Source organism: Clupea harengus, chromosome 2 (assembly GCF_900700415.2).
Source record: "Clupea harengus chromosome 2, Ch_v2.0.2, whole genome shotgun sequence".
Lineage (NCBI taxonomy): Eukaryota > Metazoa > Chordata > Actinopteri > Clupeiformes > Clupeidae > Clupea > Clupea harengus.
This window is the reverse complement of record NC_045153.1, coordinates 12,281,477-12,298,354: the sequence shown is the minus strand read 5'-3', so window position 1 is coordinate 12,298,354 and position 16,878 is coordinate 12,281,477. Positions and strand designations below refer to the sequence as shown.

At 39.6% G+C, this 16,878-nt stretch overlaps 2 protein-coding genes and 1 pseudogene across 2 annotated transcripts; 2 read left to right on the top strand and 1 right to left on the bottom strand.

Moving 5' to 3' along the window:
- Positions 1-2,749: 2,749 nt before the first annotated feature.
- On the bottom strand, positions 2,750-5,623 carry LOC116224086. Its single transcript, XM_031582794.1, has 9 exons — positions 5,558-5,623; positions 5,409-5,456; positions 5,215-5,259; positions 5,032-5,076; positions 4,705-4,749; positions 4,364-4,526; positions 4,187-4,270; positions 3,990-4,094; positions 2,750-3,708 (listed from the first exon to the last, which is right to left on the bottom strand). The coding sequence occupies exons 1-9, from the start codon at positions 5,620-5,622 to the stop codon at positions 3,130-3,132; spliced, it is 1,179 nt and encodes a 392-aa protein (XP_031438654.1). The 5' UTR covers position 5,623; the 3' UTR covers positions 2,750-3,129.
- A 145-nt stretch (positions 5,624-5,768) lies between these two features.
- Positions 5,769-8,648, top strand: LOC105900808 (annotated as a pseudogene).
- Positions 8,649-11,329: 2,681 nt separating this feature from the next.
- LOC105902073 (heat shock 70 kDa protein 12A-like) lies at positions 11,330-16,427 on the top strand. Its single transcript, XM_031577719.2, has 5 exons — positions 11,330-11,363; positions 14,353-14,600; positions 14,852-15,076; positions 15,455-15,596; positions 15,707-16,427. Exons 1-5 carry the CDS (start codon positions 11,330-11,332, stop codon positions 16,369-16,371), a joined length of 1,314 nt encoding a protein of 437 aa, XP_031433579.2. The 3' UTR covers positions 16,372-16,427.
- Positions 16,428-16,878: the final 451 nt, after the last annotated feature.

The following is a 16,878-nucleotide window of genomic DNA, read 5'->3' as shown; positions in this document are numbered from 1 at the left end:
TAGATCCGGCGTGGTGCTGTAGTTTTTCTAAGGTTACTAGTTGTTGCAACAGCATTTGAAAAAAAAATACACAGTTTGCGAGGCCAAAAAGAACGTTAATCTAAATTATAGAAGGGGACGCAAAAAAACTCTGCCCAGCAAAAGAAAAAAATTATAATTTTTTTTAACATTTTTTTTTTCTGGGCGCAGTTTTTGGCGCCCCCTCCTCTGAGGGGTGCCCTAGGCAACCACCTATGTCGCCTGTAGGAAAGACCGGCCCTGGTTATGGGGCTCTTTGGCAAAGCACTTGAGGGTAAATGCCAACATTAAAAATTGATACACCATTCATTCAGACCTGGAACATGGACAGAAAAATGTAACTGTTTAATTATTTTTGTATATGATGATTGTAATGGTAATGGATTGGCCACCTAACATTACTTTACAAGAGGCTATTATAAACAATAAAAATAAGGCTTTTCCGCACATGACACGATTGTCTAGTAAACATTTTAAACATGAGAACAGGAGTTGTAACGTCCTTTAACTCATACTGTTCCTTTTTCCCAGATACACAGATAATCTAATCTGTCCTCACACTGTTGCCTATTCATGTTACCTACCTACACTTTATGTTTGCTTTCATCCCAGGGACGCTTTGAGGATTTCACATTTTCGGGCCTTGGCCCTAATGAGAAGTTTTGGGTACTTTGTGTGTCATTCAAGCAGCAGATCTACTTCACACTACTTGGCATACACATATTTTATGTGTGGACAAGAGAGAAAGAGAGAGAAAGCGAAGAAGAGAGGAAGAGAGAGAGAGAGAGATAGCAGACCGGTTAAAGAGCTTGTCATTGATAGTATCTGGTGGGAGCTACCTACCTTATTCACTGAGACAAGACTTGAAGGCTGTGGATACAAGAAGCTGTTTCAAAAAGGATGAAGGCAACGAGGCGCAGGTGAGGCTAAAGGAGCCGTTGGACTCACAACCTTTTTGCACAACATGGATGACATGCACAGACTTACACTTAAAACACCACTAGATACACACTTGACACTGCATCATAAAGTACACAAGCCAGATACTGCAAGGCAGGCAATACCGCAACTCACCACCAGCAGCGCCAGATCCCCAACAAGTTGAACAGCAGCAAGTCCCAGTAACCTCTGTTGCACTCCAATGCATTGACCACAACCACCGAAGCAAGCAGTCCGCAGGCAACAAGCCCAATATGATACTGTCCTGTAATACTTCCTCTCCACTGGCTGTACCCCCCATCTTAAGAAATTGCACTGGACTTCTCAACAGCGATGCAGGCAGGAAGCCGGGGTACGAGGTGAGAGTCTTCTGCACGGGGACTGGAGGCCATCCTCTGCTGGAAGAGAGTGAAAACTCCAGCAGCGCCCCGTTCCTGACATGATCCTCTCTCAGTTGGGTTGGTCTCTTTCTGTCCCGTTCTATCAGGAAATAAAGACAATAAAACCCCACCCACACCTGCTCCCTTCCCATTGCAATCAGCCAGTCCACTCCTGATTGGTAGGTTAGACGGACGTCAATCCACAATTATCAGTAAAGATGGCATTCATTTGTTTTAATTAAATTCATGATTTTTTTATTGTGAAAAACAAATCATAACAGCATACAGGAGGAAACCACAACAAAAGTAAAAAAGTACAGAAGTAGGTTACAAAACATGTGCAGATCATATCATGTGTAAATAATGCAGTGTGACACATGGGCCTGGCAAACATGAGCAACATCACAACTCAGAAATGTGTTGATACAAATCTCTAAAGAGTCAGATGTTACCACTGTAAGTTCATTAACTCTGTATGGTGAAGGTAGCAGTGTTTTGAACTGACAGTATAGTAAGGACAAAAAGGAAAAGCACTAAGTGCCTAACTCTGTGATGCCTTGAAGTGCGCTGATCAATGCTATTGACATAGTAATCAATCTCACATTGAGAATGTTGTGGAAATCTCACCCTAGCTTTATTATTTAGTCAAATTCGAGCACACCCAGGAAAAGTCATACTAGTTTATTACCAATTAGCAAGCAGGGACAGAGCTGTCTGCAGAGTGAGACCTCACAGCTCACAGAGACGAACACAGCTTTTGTATAATCTGGTTACCGTACATATTGGATCTGCATGTATTTTATTTAACATTTACATTATTTTATTTCATGACAAATGTTCTCCGTATCTGTAGTTCTGTGTGTATGGTCTGTAACCATACCAAATGGCTAGCGCAGGTTTATTAGCATTCCTCTCTGCAGTCCATGGATGCATATGCCTTCACACCTAGGACCAACTCCCCAAGGTAGAACCCAAATGTTCCCCATTCCCACCATACACCTTCCACCAGCCCCCAGACACACCCATTGTGTTAAGTTGTGTGTTCTGCTCCTCTTTTTCCAATGATGTAACCTTTATGCTCTGTGGAATTGCCAATTGTGGAATACACAGAATGAACCGACAACCCACCCACCAGACCTGCATTCCATTGAGTCCTTTGCTAAGATCAGAGCTAACTTCACACCGTCTAGTCAATCTGGAAGTCTGTTATCTGAATTTTGTCATTCTAAAAGTGCCCTCTGCCTTCTGAGACTAAAGGGCTATTGTAGTTAATTTCATTAAACACACTCTTGGTGACAATGGCATTGCCAGTAAGGGCAGATTTCCATAATAAATGTGTTTTAGTTACAGAAACTATGGAATTCTTTATCCCATGATTTAACTGATTTAAAAGAACCCACAAGTAGATTAGAGAAGTTGTAAAAGCAAGAATGTTTATTTTCTTATTTTGAATGAAATCTCATTGTCGTATTGTCAGAGGCTAAAGCAAACTGACCCAGGGAAAATGGTGGGTGTGCATTCTGTTTGTGACATATCCCTGTAATCACGTGATCAATCAGTTAAATTGCAAAAGAGACTCAGATCTCCCATAGGTCACCTACACCAAATAGAAAAAGTTGAAAAGGTCCACCTCATTCGTCCACTACTGTAATCACTATCAAAACCACAGATAATCTGTTCTGATTGGAGTTGGACATGATTTAAAACCTACTTTAAAACACCATATTACAACTGACATTGGTACAGTGACAACACATATTGTGTCAATAAAAACTGAAAGCATCACTCTTAATTATACATTAATGGGACACATTAATTTCAGAGCAGGGAATGCATCGACACCAGGCCTGTCCCAGCAGACTTCAATAGGAGGGTTGTGAAGGGCCATCAAACGGCTCAGAAAGTAACAGTGGACGTAGAGCTCATGGACGACCTCAGGGAGACATGGGTTTTTCTGTTCATAGACCTCTTGTTGACTAAGGTTTTTCTGCTCATGGACGACCTCAGGGAGACTTGGTTTGTTCTGCTCATAGACCTCTTGTTGACTAAGGTTTTTCTGCTCATGGACGACCTCAGGGAGACTTGGGTTTTTCTGTTCATAGACCTCTTGTTGACTAAGGTTTTTCTGCTCATGGACGACCTCAGGGAGACTTGGTTTGTTCTGCTCATAGACCTCTTGTTGACTAAGGTTTTTCTGCTCATGGACGACCTCAGGGAGACTTGGTTTGTTCTGCTCATAGACCTCTTGTTGACTAAGGTTTTTCTGCTCATGGACGACCTCAGGGAGACTTGGGTTGTTCTGCTCATAGACCTCTTGTTGGCTAAGGTTTTTCTGCTCATGGACGACCTCATGGTGACCTTGGTATTTCTCCTGCAAAGAATATTCAAACAGGGACAAACAATCATATATTATATATATTATATATATATATAGCCAATTATATGCATCATTATCATATATATAAGTACATTTTGATCAGTTTTTTTTCTGTGCACAGTCCTGGCTGCATTCAACATTTCTTGAGCAGATAAAGTAGTATATGATTAAAGTAGTACAATGATTCTCAGATCTGAATTTAGCCATAATTACTTAATTTAATTATCCAGAATCATTATTTTAAAGTCTTTTTTTTGATTGGCTAGTCAATTTACCTTGACAAATGTTGAAATGAAATCAGAGTTTTTTTTTATGTTTTCGAATTGCAGGAAGAAGACCATCTGCCGATTTTTCATGGAAGACTGGATGTAGGGTGAAACCTGTAGAATGTAACATTCACATTCAAAACTTTGTACATCATGTATCAAAGCAAGACATTTAAAAACCTAAATCGTTTAAAAAAGAGACAGACCTTTTCTTTAATGGGGCTAGGCATTCCACTGTCCATCTCCTCTCTCCTGGAAGAAATTTCTTTTTTTCCTTCCTCAAAGGTGGCCTGTAAAGAGATTAAATCCACAGTACTCTGTTGGCCCTTAGCAGCGCAGCAGACATAACAGAACATAATAAGACATATAGTAGGAGTTTTTACCTTTATCAAGTTCTTAGCCCATTGTTTCATTTGCTCAGAATTTTCAGACTTATTTATCCCATCTTTTGTCCGTGCCCAGACTTGAGTGTCAATATGTTGGTACATGATGGTAAGCTCTGATCTTCTGCATGGATCATTGATAATTTCAGAGTGTTCTGAGCTGCTGCTCATTTCAGGAAACGCAGTATATAAAAAAAATAACGAAACACGTCAACATCAATTTATTTTTTCAGCTAATAAAGATAATTCCACAAAATAGACACCATATGTAAATTTAGAGAGTACAATTATTGCTTTAGCTCATAGATTCAGGACTTAGGTAACAGTATCGAAACAAATACCTGTTTACAAAAGATTTTTCAGTCTTCAAATCGTCCAGCTGCTTCCTGTGGAGTAGAGAAGTATCAAGTTAGGATGTCTACTGGATGTCCAGGATAATTTACATTGTATATGAGTTATAATAATAATAATAATAATATCTTTATTAATATTAATAATCTTAATAATAATAATATTTGTAGAATATGTATTATATACACATAAAATAAATATAGCATATTTATTCATGTATATATATTTCTTACAAATAAAGGATCTTAATGACATTTTATACACCATGTCAGCTATGTCTATGATGGAAAGAAACACAAAAAAGCTCAATTACTAACTTTAAATCAGCAATCTCTTTACGTTGCTCCTCTTCTTTATCCATGCTGTTCATTAAGCAAGCATGTCACATGAATAAATACAAACAGAACATAGTTTAAGCAACCTCAAATTCAAACATTATTTGTTTTTAATACCCAGTACTTTCAACTCAAATATTCGTCTTATCAAGTCTACACACATACCTCTGTTTCAAGGGATCGCATGCGTGTGAGACCTCTAGATCCATTCTGTTCAAGAACCATCCATGTCACATGAATAATTACAAACAGGACATTGTTTAAGTAACATCAAAATATATGGTTATTCAGACATTATTTGTTTTATATATCCAGTACTTTCAACTCAAATATTCATCTGATGAAGTCTACAAACACACCTCTCTTCCACGAAATCGCATGATTTACTCCCCACATGCGTTTGCAAACTATAGGAAGGGAGGAGATACAGACATAGAGAGGCTTCATTCTTGAGAGGCTGTTGGTAAATAGAACAGTAATTAAAAAATAAAGTTTATTTGCCACTTACCACAGGTGAAATTCCATATACTTTCCCCAAAGTTCGTCAGATTGCACACAGCGTTGACAGTTCATTGTGCAATGTGTTGAATGTGAGTTGGATTCCAAGGACAAAGCTTTTCATTAGGATCCTTAATCCCTCCCCAAAACTGGGCTGGACTTGAATGAAGTATAACACACTGTGGAAGGACTGAAAACAGGCACATTGTGGCATTACACTGTGCTGCTCCAACGCTAAAGGTCCACTTCAATATGACTAAATTTTTAGTTGCCATAGACTTTGGCACAGCCTACAGTGGCTACTGCTTCTGTATGAGATCCAACCCTTCTCATATCAGGACTCCACACTGGGGGAAAGATGAGAGTTTTGATACACTGAAAACTCCAACCTGCATTTTGTTTGATGAAGATGGGGCATTCCTGCATTTTGGCTATAAAGCACTGATGGAATACAAGAGAATGGGTCAAAACAAGAAACGCTTTTTTAATCATTTCAAAATGCAGCTTTACAACAAAGTAAGTTCACTGTGTGTACTGTACAGTGGGTGATTTAATCAGAATATTGTGTATATAATATTGTTATACGAAATACTGGTTACACTCCACATGCATATGTTTGTCTATGGTAAAGCATTAAGCATTTAATTTCTTTGGAAATGTATAGAAACTGTCAGTTAACTTTCTGAACTAATCATTGCCATCTTACTTTCAGAATATCAACAGAAACATGATGATCTCTGACTGGAAAGAAGCTTATGGAGGCTATGAAAGTGTTCTCTGAAAGTCTCCGATATCTAAAGGATCATGCTCTAAGCATGATATCAAACCACACGAATGGGAGAACATTCAGTGCCTCTGATGTGACCTGGGTGCTGACTGTGCCGGCAATCTGGGAACCTGCAGCCAAACAATTCATGAGAGAAGCAGCAATACAGGTTAGTCTGCCACCACACCCTACTTACTATTTCCACACAACTATACAGACAACGGCACTTTTAGAGGTATAGGGGCCTAGTGTTATTACTTGTAGTTAGGTAGATCTCAAACCTGAACTGCAGCTTCTCTGATCTGTTTGTATGAGTCACACCTACATGTGTTGCATATACAGTAGGCCACAATCCTGTTGATTCATTAAAAGCTTCTTCAGAATATTCAGTCCAGTGTCTGTTCCCAGGGGGAATAAAAAAGGCAGAAGGCACCTGCGTGTGTCATGAGTTAGGACATTTGCTGGCCTCTAGAGGCAGCCAAGGACTCTCTACCAGTTTTGTATTCCTCGTACGTGGTTTAGTGACAAACCTGGATAAGTTAACTCAGAGTAAGTGGTAAACCTCGTAATAGAAGAGCCCTCTGACATTGTTCTGCTAGGATAATGAACCAATGGGGGTTATTTTATTACGAGGTTTACCACTTACTCTGAGTTCACTTTTCCAGGTTTGTCACTAAACCACGTACGACGAATACCCCCCTGACCTCTCACCTCTTCCTGTCTTTGTTCCCCCCCCCGCTATTTTCTGGCAGTTCGGGTTCAAATCCTAACTCCAGCTTGACGCTGTACTTGTCCAGATGCCCATTTATGGTTATTTTTCAGGGAGGCCTGGTCACTGAGACAGACTCATCAAAGCTCATCATCGCGCTAGAGCCAGAGGCAGCCTCAGTGTGGTGCAAGCAGCTCCCCAGTGATGGCTTCATCTCAGAGGGACTTGACAACAACATACTGGAGCAAAATACTGGAACACAGTACATTGTTGTTGACTGTGGTGGTACAGGCTTAATCCTTCATAGCAATCCTGTGCAAAGCAAACTTTACCTTTCATACTGCAATCACAGCTATCAAGCATTTTCTTTTCTTTGATTATTGCTTTTTAATTTCAGGTGGAACAGTTGACATTACTGTGCACCAGGTCTTGGATAAAGGGCTCCTGAAGGAATTACACAAGGCTTCTGGTAACGATATGGGTGGTGGATCAGTTGATGCTAAGTTCAAAGATCTCCTCAGAGACACCTTTGGCTGTGAGTTCTGGGACGAATATGAAAAAGCAAACCCCAGTGAAGTGCAGAGAATGATGTTTGATTTCACTACATTTAAATGTTGCAATGAAAAGCAGGATGTTTACATTCCTTGTCCTTTCAAGTTGTCCACTTTAGCACAGAAGAAGCAAGACATTGACCTCTTTTTCACAGATGCTCAGGGAGTCTCATGGTCAGATGGATCTATCAATATTACCTTTTCAAAGCTAGAAGAATTGTTCAGGGAGAGTGTGGACAAAATAGTGCAGGACATAAGAGCACTCATACACACACCAGAGCTCCACATAGACTACATTCTCTTAGTAGGGGGCTATGCATCTTGTAAAATCCTTCAGAAAGAAGTGAAACAGCAGTTTAGTAGCCCGAAGTGCAGAATCCTCTGTCCTGTGGATGGTCAGCTGGCTGTGGCAAAAGGGGCAGTCCTGTATGGACTGAACCCCATGATAGTGGCATCACGAGTCAGTGCTCTGACCTATGGCATTGCAGAAGCTCGCCTGTTTGACAGAGCAATACACAGGGTAGAGAAGCGGAGAAAAACCAAAGAAGAAGAGTACGTGTTCTGTGCTGATCTTTTTCACAGATTTGTCCAAAAAGGTCAGTCTGTAGTCTGTGATCAGGCTGAGGAGTATATGTTTCGTCCAGTTGATTCTGACCAGACTACCATGAGCTTCCAGTTTTACAGCACAGAGGAACCAGATGCAATGTATGTAGATGAGCCTGGATTGAAAAAAATTGGACAGTTCGTTGTCAATATGCCTGATATAAGAGAAGGCCGAAATCGACTGGTGAAACTTGAGGTTAGTTTTGGATTAACAGAGATACAAGCTACAGCCACTGACATGACCTCCAACGAACAACAGTCTGTTAGGCTGGATTTTATGACGCAGTGAAACCAGATTTATGGTTTTAAATCAAATTACTGGAAGTCACACACAGAGGGTTTCAATCATTTGAAAAATGATTTCTGTCAAAACGAGCTTGAAGATCGTCTGTGATGTTTTCTATTTAACATGAAATGGAGAGGGGTCCTTCATGGTTGAGCATGAACGTTTTTAGTTGGGTTTAGGGGAAGAAAAAGTCACTGTTTTAATCATTATTTAGCTAAAATGTATTTAGAGTGTGTTATATTATTTATTCCCAGATGACATGTAAATGCATAAATCCCAAATGTGTGAAAAACATCAGATTAAAGGATGTCATCTTCTTGATTTATTATGATTATTCAGTCAGCTTCTTTGTTCCTCCTTTGTATCTATTAAATGTCACATATTTTACACAGAAATGTACTGAATAACAAAGTACTGAAGAATTACTAAATATTGCTTTCTTTGTACCTTAAAAAAAATCAGTGAAGAATATGGGGGCAATTTTTGTTGTTGTTTGTGTTTACTGCCTTTCTCTCGCTCAGCTCCCAACCTACTCTGGGTTAAATTAAACACGAAATAAGAATGAACATAATGCTACAGAATTATTAGAAATATATATGCAAGCTGGGTGTGTCTGTTTACGCATGCAATGTCAAATGTGAAAAATAGAGAGCGCGCGAGAGAGAGATGGCGAGAGAGAGAGAGGGAGGGGAGATGGGGAGAGAGAGAGAGGGAGAGGGAGATGGGTAGAGAGAGAGAGAGGGGGAGATGGAGAGAGAGAGAGAGGGCATGGAGTCATAGGCACATTAATGCTGAAATCCCCCTGCTGGCAGGTGAAGGGTATGAAAATAATAATCCTGATGCCACCACAGCTGGTGGGGCGCAGAGGAACGCAACAGATTAGAATTGTGGACTGTACCTTTAAGATGAGTAGCGTGGTGAAAGTGCTGAAATCAGTATTTTTTTTCAGTTTGATTGTAGCACAAAATGTATTCAAGAACAACCAGATGTTAATCCTTCCCTTCATGTACACATGTATAGTAACCAGTACATTCATAGATAATACAACTTCTAGACTGCAGTGGAGTAATGTATGCCATGACGCCAGGTAATATCCTGTTGGTAGCGCAAATACATAAATACAATTTCCACTATCTGGGGAGATTGGAGACTTGGAGAGTGTCATAAGTATTACTGGTTCAAAGATACTTAAACATTTTGGGGACACCTCCCCCTCAGATAATAGTGATTAAAAAGAGTATGACAGGGACTGGTAATGAGTACCATGGATTGAAGAAACAATCAAAGAAGGCCTTCATTTCAGTGTCAGTGTTTAGCGTAGTCTAAAGCACGACCCAAATATTTTATGTCATTTTTTTTTTGTCCAGTAGATGGAGGTCTCACTCCATTTTCTGAGACAATAAATGGATTCTGAATCATTGAGGATAGAAAGAGAACATGAGATAATGAAACAAAAGAAAGTTATGAATTTACAACTGATAAACATGCATCAGTGTAGAGAAGATTAATCTCACACGGCATGATAATGCTTTTCACTGCTTAATGTTAATGTCATTCAGCGTTGTATACACACATGCCATCCTACAGAGTCAGCATCCAGAACTGCCAAGGGTGAACAAGAGCACACTAGCATATGCTGATGAAGAAAACACCACAGCTCATCATCACCCCAGGGGTGTCTATCTAAACAATGTGTATTCTAACAATTATTTCTGTCTGTCCATTGATAACTCTTTTTTTCCCACAAAAGTGGAGAGAGAAGAGAAAAGAGAAAAGGTTTGAGTGTGTGTGTGTGTGTGTGTGTGTGTATGTGTGTGTGTGTGTGTGTGTGTGTGTGTGTGAGAGAGAGAGAAAGAGAGAGAGAGAGAGAGAGAGAGAGAGAGAGAGAAATAGAAAGAGAGGGAGAGAAAGAGAGAAAGAGGGATATAGGAGAATGCATGGGGGAGAGAGAGAAAAGGTGTGTGTAAAGTGTCCACACAGCCAACCATAACTATAATGACAACTGGAACTAAAATGATATGAGCGTCCACACTAACCAACTACAGTGAAAATCTCTCTGAGATATAAGTAATGTTTTATTGTGGTGCCTTTATTGCGATGAAAACGATGTCCAATAATACTGTTCTTCATGTTGTTATTGTTTTAGTGTGAGGTGAGGACGTTCCCATTGTTATGCACTAGAGCGATATTTAAAACTATAGTTACTATAGTTACAGTTATTGTCATAGTTATCATTGACAGGGTGAACAGGCCTTGAGAGAGAGAGAGAGAGAGAGAGAGAGAGAGAGAGAGAGAGAGAGAGAGAGGGATAAGACAGGGGTGTGAGGGACAGAGAAAAAAATAATCAGAAGTAAGTCACCCCTGTTGCATGGAGGACAAATGGGCTGACAGGGCCGCTGGCCAAATAGAGAGGAAACGCTACACACTCTTTACCCAGAGCTGACTACACACGCACACACGACACACACGCACACGCACACGCACACGCACACGCACACGCACACGCACACGCACACACGACACACACACACACACCATACAAAAACCATAATCCCTACGCCAATGACCAACAGAAAAGTTTGCCCAGATGAAAGATCGCCTCATGCATCTTTCCTTTTCAAGCACATTACTTGGTGAGTCTATTTGCATGATTAAGAGGTGGGGTATTTTGGACGTAGGTTAAGGCCCGAGGATCCATCAATTACTGGATCAATTACTGAGGTAATGAGAGCAGAAATCAGTCTTCCTTTGAGTCCACCAAACCATTCCCTAATGCTGTTTTTGTGGAGGAAGTTTACATTGACTCCGATGACCACATACAGTACATAATTAAGTATGCAGCTTCTTAGGAAACCCCTCCCATTCTCATGAATGACATCCCTATGGATGATATTGAGGAGGGTAAGATTTGGTGTTCTGTAAAGCCCAATGGTGAAAATTAGAGATTACAGACAGGGTCAAAGTGGAGAATCTGGTCCTAATGACATCACATATTATTTGAGTATTTAACTTAATTTAAAGACTTTTTAGTATTCTCCACCCAAACTACCAACTAAACTCGTTGGAAAGTCTGGGGAGTTTTCTATGTCCCCAAAGAACTTTAGTGTTATATCTTAATGCTGAGGAGTATTAAACATTAATGACAGGTGTGCATGTGAACTGTCTGACTGCATTCCTGATCCTGTATTTCAAAGTGTGGTTAGGTTCCTGGTCGGAGAGAATCTCACATGGATTAATGCAGTTTCTCTTCCTCAGGCTGTGCTTAGCAAAACATGTTTCTCATTAATTCTTTCACTTCTTCGTTGCAACTACCTTGTCAATATCAGACATCAAAACAACACGTTGTGCGAACAGTGAACTATCTGGAACTGAGTTCCTTGGTGCAATGACAGGTGAATCAGGTGAACATGAACTCTTTAACCTCAGGAAGAGTGCATTGGAGATTTTCATTAAAATTTTGACTTACTCAACCTCTTTTTCAATATTGCCTTGAAATCGCTCAATTTACCTCAGTTGTGATAAATATATAGCATATAAATCCTGCCCATGTGTGCGTTCTAACTGAGTATCAAACATGGCCAACAAAACTAAAGCTAAAGCTAAAAGAAAGCTAAAAGAAAAACCTTATTTTATGACACCATAAAGAAAAGGCAGTGACGACAGAACTCAGTAGTTCCTCATACTGTTCCTCTTCCGAGATGCACAGATAATCTAATCTGTCCTCGCACTGTTGCCTATTCATGTTACCTACCTACACAGAGGAGGTGGAGGAGGAGTTATCTCCTGTTGCTGTTGTTTGGGCTAGAGCAAAGTAAACTGGCATCCAAGTTAACACGTGTGAAGATGACTGAAGCCGCATTGCCGTGGTGAAAAATAATAAATGTATAAACGTATAGACCACATTCGAGTATTAACCACAGGGCAGCAGAAAGTTTAAGAAAGTTTACAGATGGCTGACCACACCAGCCAGAGGATTTCAACATCATTCAGTCTGGAAAGGCCAAAACCCCTTCTTCAATCTAGTGGTTCAAGACAAAAACATGACAATGCTAGCGTCACTGCTAAAAACCATAATCGCTACGCCAATGACCACTGCTGAGTCTGAGAGACACTTTTCAATGCCGACATTTACACACAATACCACGGGGCAACAGAGATGAAATGCACCTGCTATGCTATCAATTGAAAACTCATTCATTGGTGGTGGATTGGTGGACTCTGACAGAAAAGTTTGCCCAGATGAAAGATCGCCACACAATGCTGAGGAATAAATCAAATCAAACTTTATTTGTACAGCGCATTTCATACCAGGAGGTAACACAATGCGCCTCACAGGAGGAAAAGGGGGGGGGGTTACAAATACTTGTATATCAAACATTAATGACAGGTGTGCATGTCAACTGTCTGACTGCATTCCTGATCCTGTATAGCAGAGTGTGGTTAGGTTCCTGATCTAAAAAAAAATCTCACACGGAAACAGAAACATTTCGCCGGGGTTAATGCAGTTTTTCTTCCTCAGGCTGCGTTGAACAACATTTTTTTCTCATTAACTCTTTCACTTCCTTGTTGCAACTTCCTTGTCAATGTCAGACATTAAATCAACATTTTGTGCCATCACTGAACTATTTGGAACTGAGTTCCTTGGTGCAATGACAGGTGAATCAGGTGAACATGAACTTCTTAACCTCAGGCAGAGTGCATTGGGGATTTAAATTTAAATGTTGTCATACTCAACCTTTTTTTCATAAGATAAATCCTTAAAATCGCTTAGCAGTCAATATGGCAATACAATTGTTTTAAAACATTGAAAACATTGTGCATTTACCTCAGCTGTGATTCATATATAGCATATAAATCCTGCCCATGTGCCCAGAGTGCCTAACTCTGTGATGCCTTTAAGTCCGCTGATCAATGCTATTGACATAGTAATCAATTTCACATTGAGAATGTTGTTGAAATCTCACCCTAGGTTTTTTATTTAGTAAAATTCGAACCCAGGACAAGGACAACACGTATTGTGTCAATAAAAACTGAAAGCATCACTCTTAATTATACATCAATGGGACACATTCATATACAGATCAGGGAATACATCGACACCAGCCCTGTCCCAGCAAAGTTAAGTTCATTAATATACAATGTTACCAATTATATTATTAATAATAAATATACTATTTTCAGAAAATATATTATTTAAATATGACAAAATAAAGACCACACAAACACATATATGTAATTTTTTATTTTACAAATAAAGGGTCTTTCATTACATTTTATACGCCATGTCAGCTATATCTTATGAAGGAAAGAAACACACAAAAAGCTTAATTAGAATTACAGAATGACTAACTTTAAATCAGACACCTCTTCTTGATGTCGTTCAGCTTCTTCATCCATTCTGTTTAAGAACCATCCATGTCACCTGAATAAATACAAACAGTACAATGTTTAAGTAACATCAAATTCAAACATTGTTTGGTTTTAAAATCAAATATTAATCTTATCATTATGTCCTACAAACATACCTGTTTCATCATTTGGCATGCATCACATGGTCTAGAGAAGGGGAGGGGATACAGACATAAAGGACTCTTGAGAGGCCGTTGGTAAATAGAACAGTAATTAAAAAAATAAAGTGTATTTGCCACTTACCTCTGGGAATGTCCCACAGCCATTCCCCTAGTTGATCAACGTGCACACAGTGACAGCTCATTATGCAATGTGTTAATCCCTCCCCAAGGCTGGGCTGGGCTTTGCTAGTATGAATGAAGTATAAAACACTGTGGAAGGATTGAAAACATGCACATTGTGGCATTGCACTGTGGAATGCTGGATCAGAAAGAAATCTGCTGAATCAGTAGGTTTAGTGACTGACAGACAACATTTGTAGTTGGCATAGACTTTGGCACAGCCTACAGTGGCTACTGCTTCTGTGAGAGATCCAACCCTTCTGATATCTTGAATCCACACTGGGGGAAAAGTGGGGGTTTTGATACACTGAAAACTCCAACCTGCATTTTGTTTGATGAAGATGGTACATTCCTGGATTTTGGCTATGAAGCACTGATGGCATACAAGAGAATAGGTCAAAACAACAAACGCTTTTTCAATAATTTCAAAATGCAGCTTTACAACAAAGTAAGTTCACTGTGTGTACTTTACAGTGGGTGATTTAATCAGAATATTGTGTATATTATATTGTTATACAGAATACTGGTTGCTCTCTACATGCAATTGTTTGTCTATGGTAAAGCATTGTTATGCATTATGCATTAAGCATTTAAAATCAGGATTTACATAAACAGTAGACGTCCACAACACATATGATTGAAAATGTAAAGAAACAGTTTTGAAACTTTCTGAACTAATCATTGCCATCTTACTTTCAGAATATTAACAGAAACACGATGATCTCCGACTCTGAAGGGAAGCCTATGGAGGCTATGAAAGTGTTTTCTGAAAGTCTCCGATATCTAAAGGATCATGCTCTAAACATGATAAGAAAACATACATGTGGAAGAACATTCAGTGCCTCTGATGTGACCTGGGCACTGACTGTGCCAGCAATCTGGGAACCTGCAGCCAAACAATTCATGAGAGAAGCAGCAATACAGGTAAGTCTGCCAAAGCTGTTTGCACCTAACATTATGGTTCTGTGACCATTTGAAATACCAATTTAGCCAGCTTTTAACCATTACTGACATAAAAAGTGTTGCCCTTAAATGGTGCACCAACACCTACTACTACTACATTACTTACTACTTACTATTTATACCCAACTAGACTAATCAGACAGCAGCAATTCCACTTTTAGAGGTATTTAGGGGTCTAGTATTATAAGAGTGAAACAGTTAGGTACAACTCAAACTGGAACGACAGCTTCTCTAATCTGTTTGTATGTGTTTAGTCATAGGCCATAATCCTGTTGATTAAAAAAGGCAAAAGAACCTGCGTGTACTTGTTTAGTTGCCTATTTATGGTTATTTTTTCAGGGAGGCCTGATCACTGAGACATCAAGAGAGCTCTTCATGGCGTCAGAGCAAGAGGCAGCCTCAGTGTGGTGCAAGAAGCTCTTCAGGGATGACATACCGGAGATATTATTTGGAACACAGTTCATTGTTGTTGATTGTGGAGGTACAGGCAATCTTTCATCGTAATCCTGTGCAAAGCAAACTATACCTTTTATACTGCAGTCTCAGCTATCAAGCATTTCCTTTTCGTTGATTATTGCTTTTTAATTTCAGGTGGAACAGTTGACATTACTGTGCACCGGGTAGTGTACGAAATCTCGCTTCCCAGGCAGCTAATGGAATTAAACAAAGCTTCGGGTAACGATATGGGTGGTGGGACAGTTGATGCTAAGTTCAAAAACCTCCTCAGAGACACCTTTGGCCATGATCTCTGGGACAAATATGAAAAAGATCACCCCAGTGAAGTGCAGAGAATGATGTTTGATTTCACTACATTTAAATGTAATAAAAAGATGAAGGATGTTTACATTCCTTGCCATTTCAACTTGATCACTTTAGCGCAGGAGAAGCAAGACATTTGCCGCTTCTTCACAGATGTTCAGGGAGTCTCATGGTCAGAAGGCTCTATCAAAATTAGCTTTTCAAAGCTAGAAGAATTGTTCAGGGAGAGTTTGGACAAAATAGTGCAGGACATAAGAGCACTCATACACACACCAGAGCTCCACATAGACTGCATTCTCTTAGTAGGGGGCTATGCATCTTGTAACATCCTTCAGAATGAAGTGAAAGAGCAGTTTGGCTGTCTGTGCAGAATCCTCTGTCCTGACGATGCTCAGCTGGCTGTGGCAAAAGGGTTAGTCCTGTTTGCGTTGAGGGGCATGAGAGCGAGAGCACGAGATCCTGCATGGTTGAGCATGAATGTTTTCAGCTGGATTTAGGGGAAGGCTGTTTTAATCATTGTTTAGCTCAAATTCATTTAGAGTGTGTTATATTGTTTATTCACAGATGACATGTAAATGCATAAATCATAAATGTGTGAAAAACATCAGATTAAAGGATGTCATCTTGTTGATTTATTATGATTATTCAGTCTGTCAACTTCTTTGTTTCTGCTTTGTGTCTATCAAGAGCGAGTGCTGAAGTCTAACTATATGTAATATTGCTACAGATATAATCTTATGGGTTAGGGTATGTTATGTGATGTTATGTGTATGATATCCTGGTTATCATGTGTGGTGCAGAGAATTAAATGCAACATATTTTACACAGAAATGTACTGAATACCTAAGTACTGAAGAATAACTAAATACTGCATTCTTTGTACCTTAAAAAAAATAAACGGTCAGTGAAGACTACGGTGTCCATTTTGATGTCGTTTGTGTTTACTTACTTTTTCCTACTCAGCTCGCAACCTACTCTGGGTTAAAATAAACATGAAATACGAC

Bases quoted from the DNA above. Each gene is read 5' to 3' on its own strand.
- LOC116224086 (XM_031582794.1), bottom strand. From the start codon at position 5,622: ATGAACTGTCAACGCTGTGTGCAATCTGACGAACTTTGGGGAAAGTAT. The intron at 4,271-4,363 runs GTAAAAACTCCT...ATCTCTTTACAG, and splicing joins GGGCTAAGAACTTGATAAAG to GCCACCTTTGAGGAAGGAAA. The intron at 3,709-3,989 runs GTAAATTGACTA...TATTCTTTGCAG, and splicing joins TCATTTCAACATTTGTCAAG to GAGAAATACCAAGGTCACCA.
- LOC105902073 (XM_031577719.2), top strand. From the start codon at position 11,330: ATGAATGACATCCCTATGGATGATATTGAGGAGG. The intron at 14,601-14,851 runs GTAAGTTCACTG...TCTTACTTTCAG, and splicing joins AAATGCAGCTTTACAACAAA to AATATTAACAGAAACACGAT. The intron at 15,077-15,454 runs GTAAGTCTGCCA...TTATTTTTTCAG, and splicing joins TGAGAGAAGCAGCAATACAG to GGAGGCCTGATCACTGAGAC.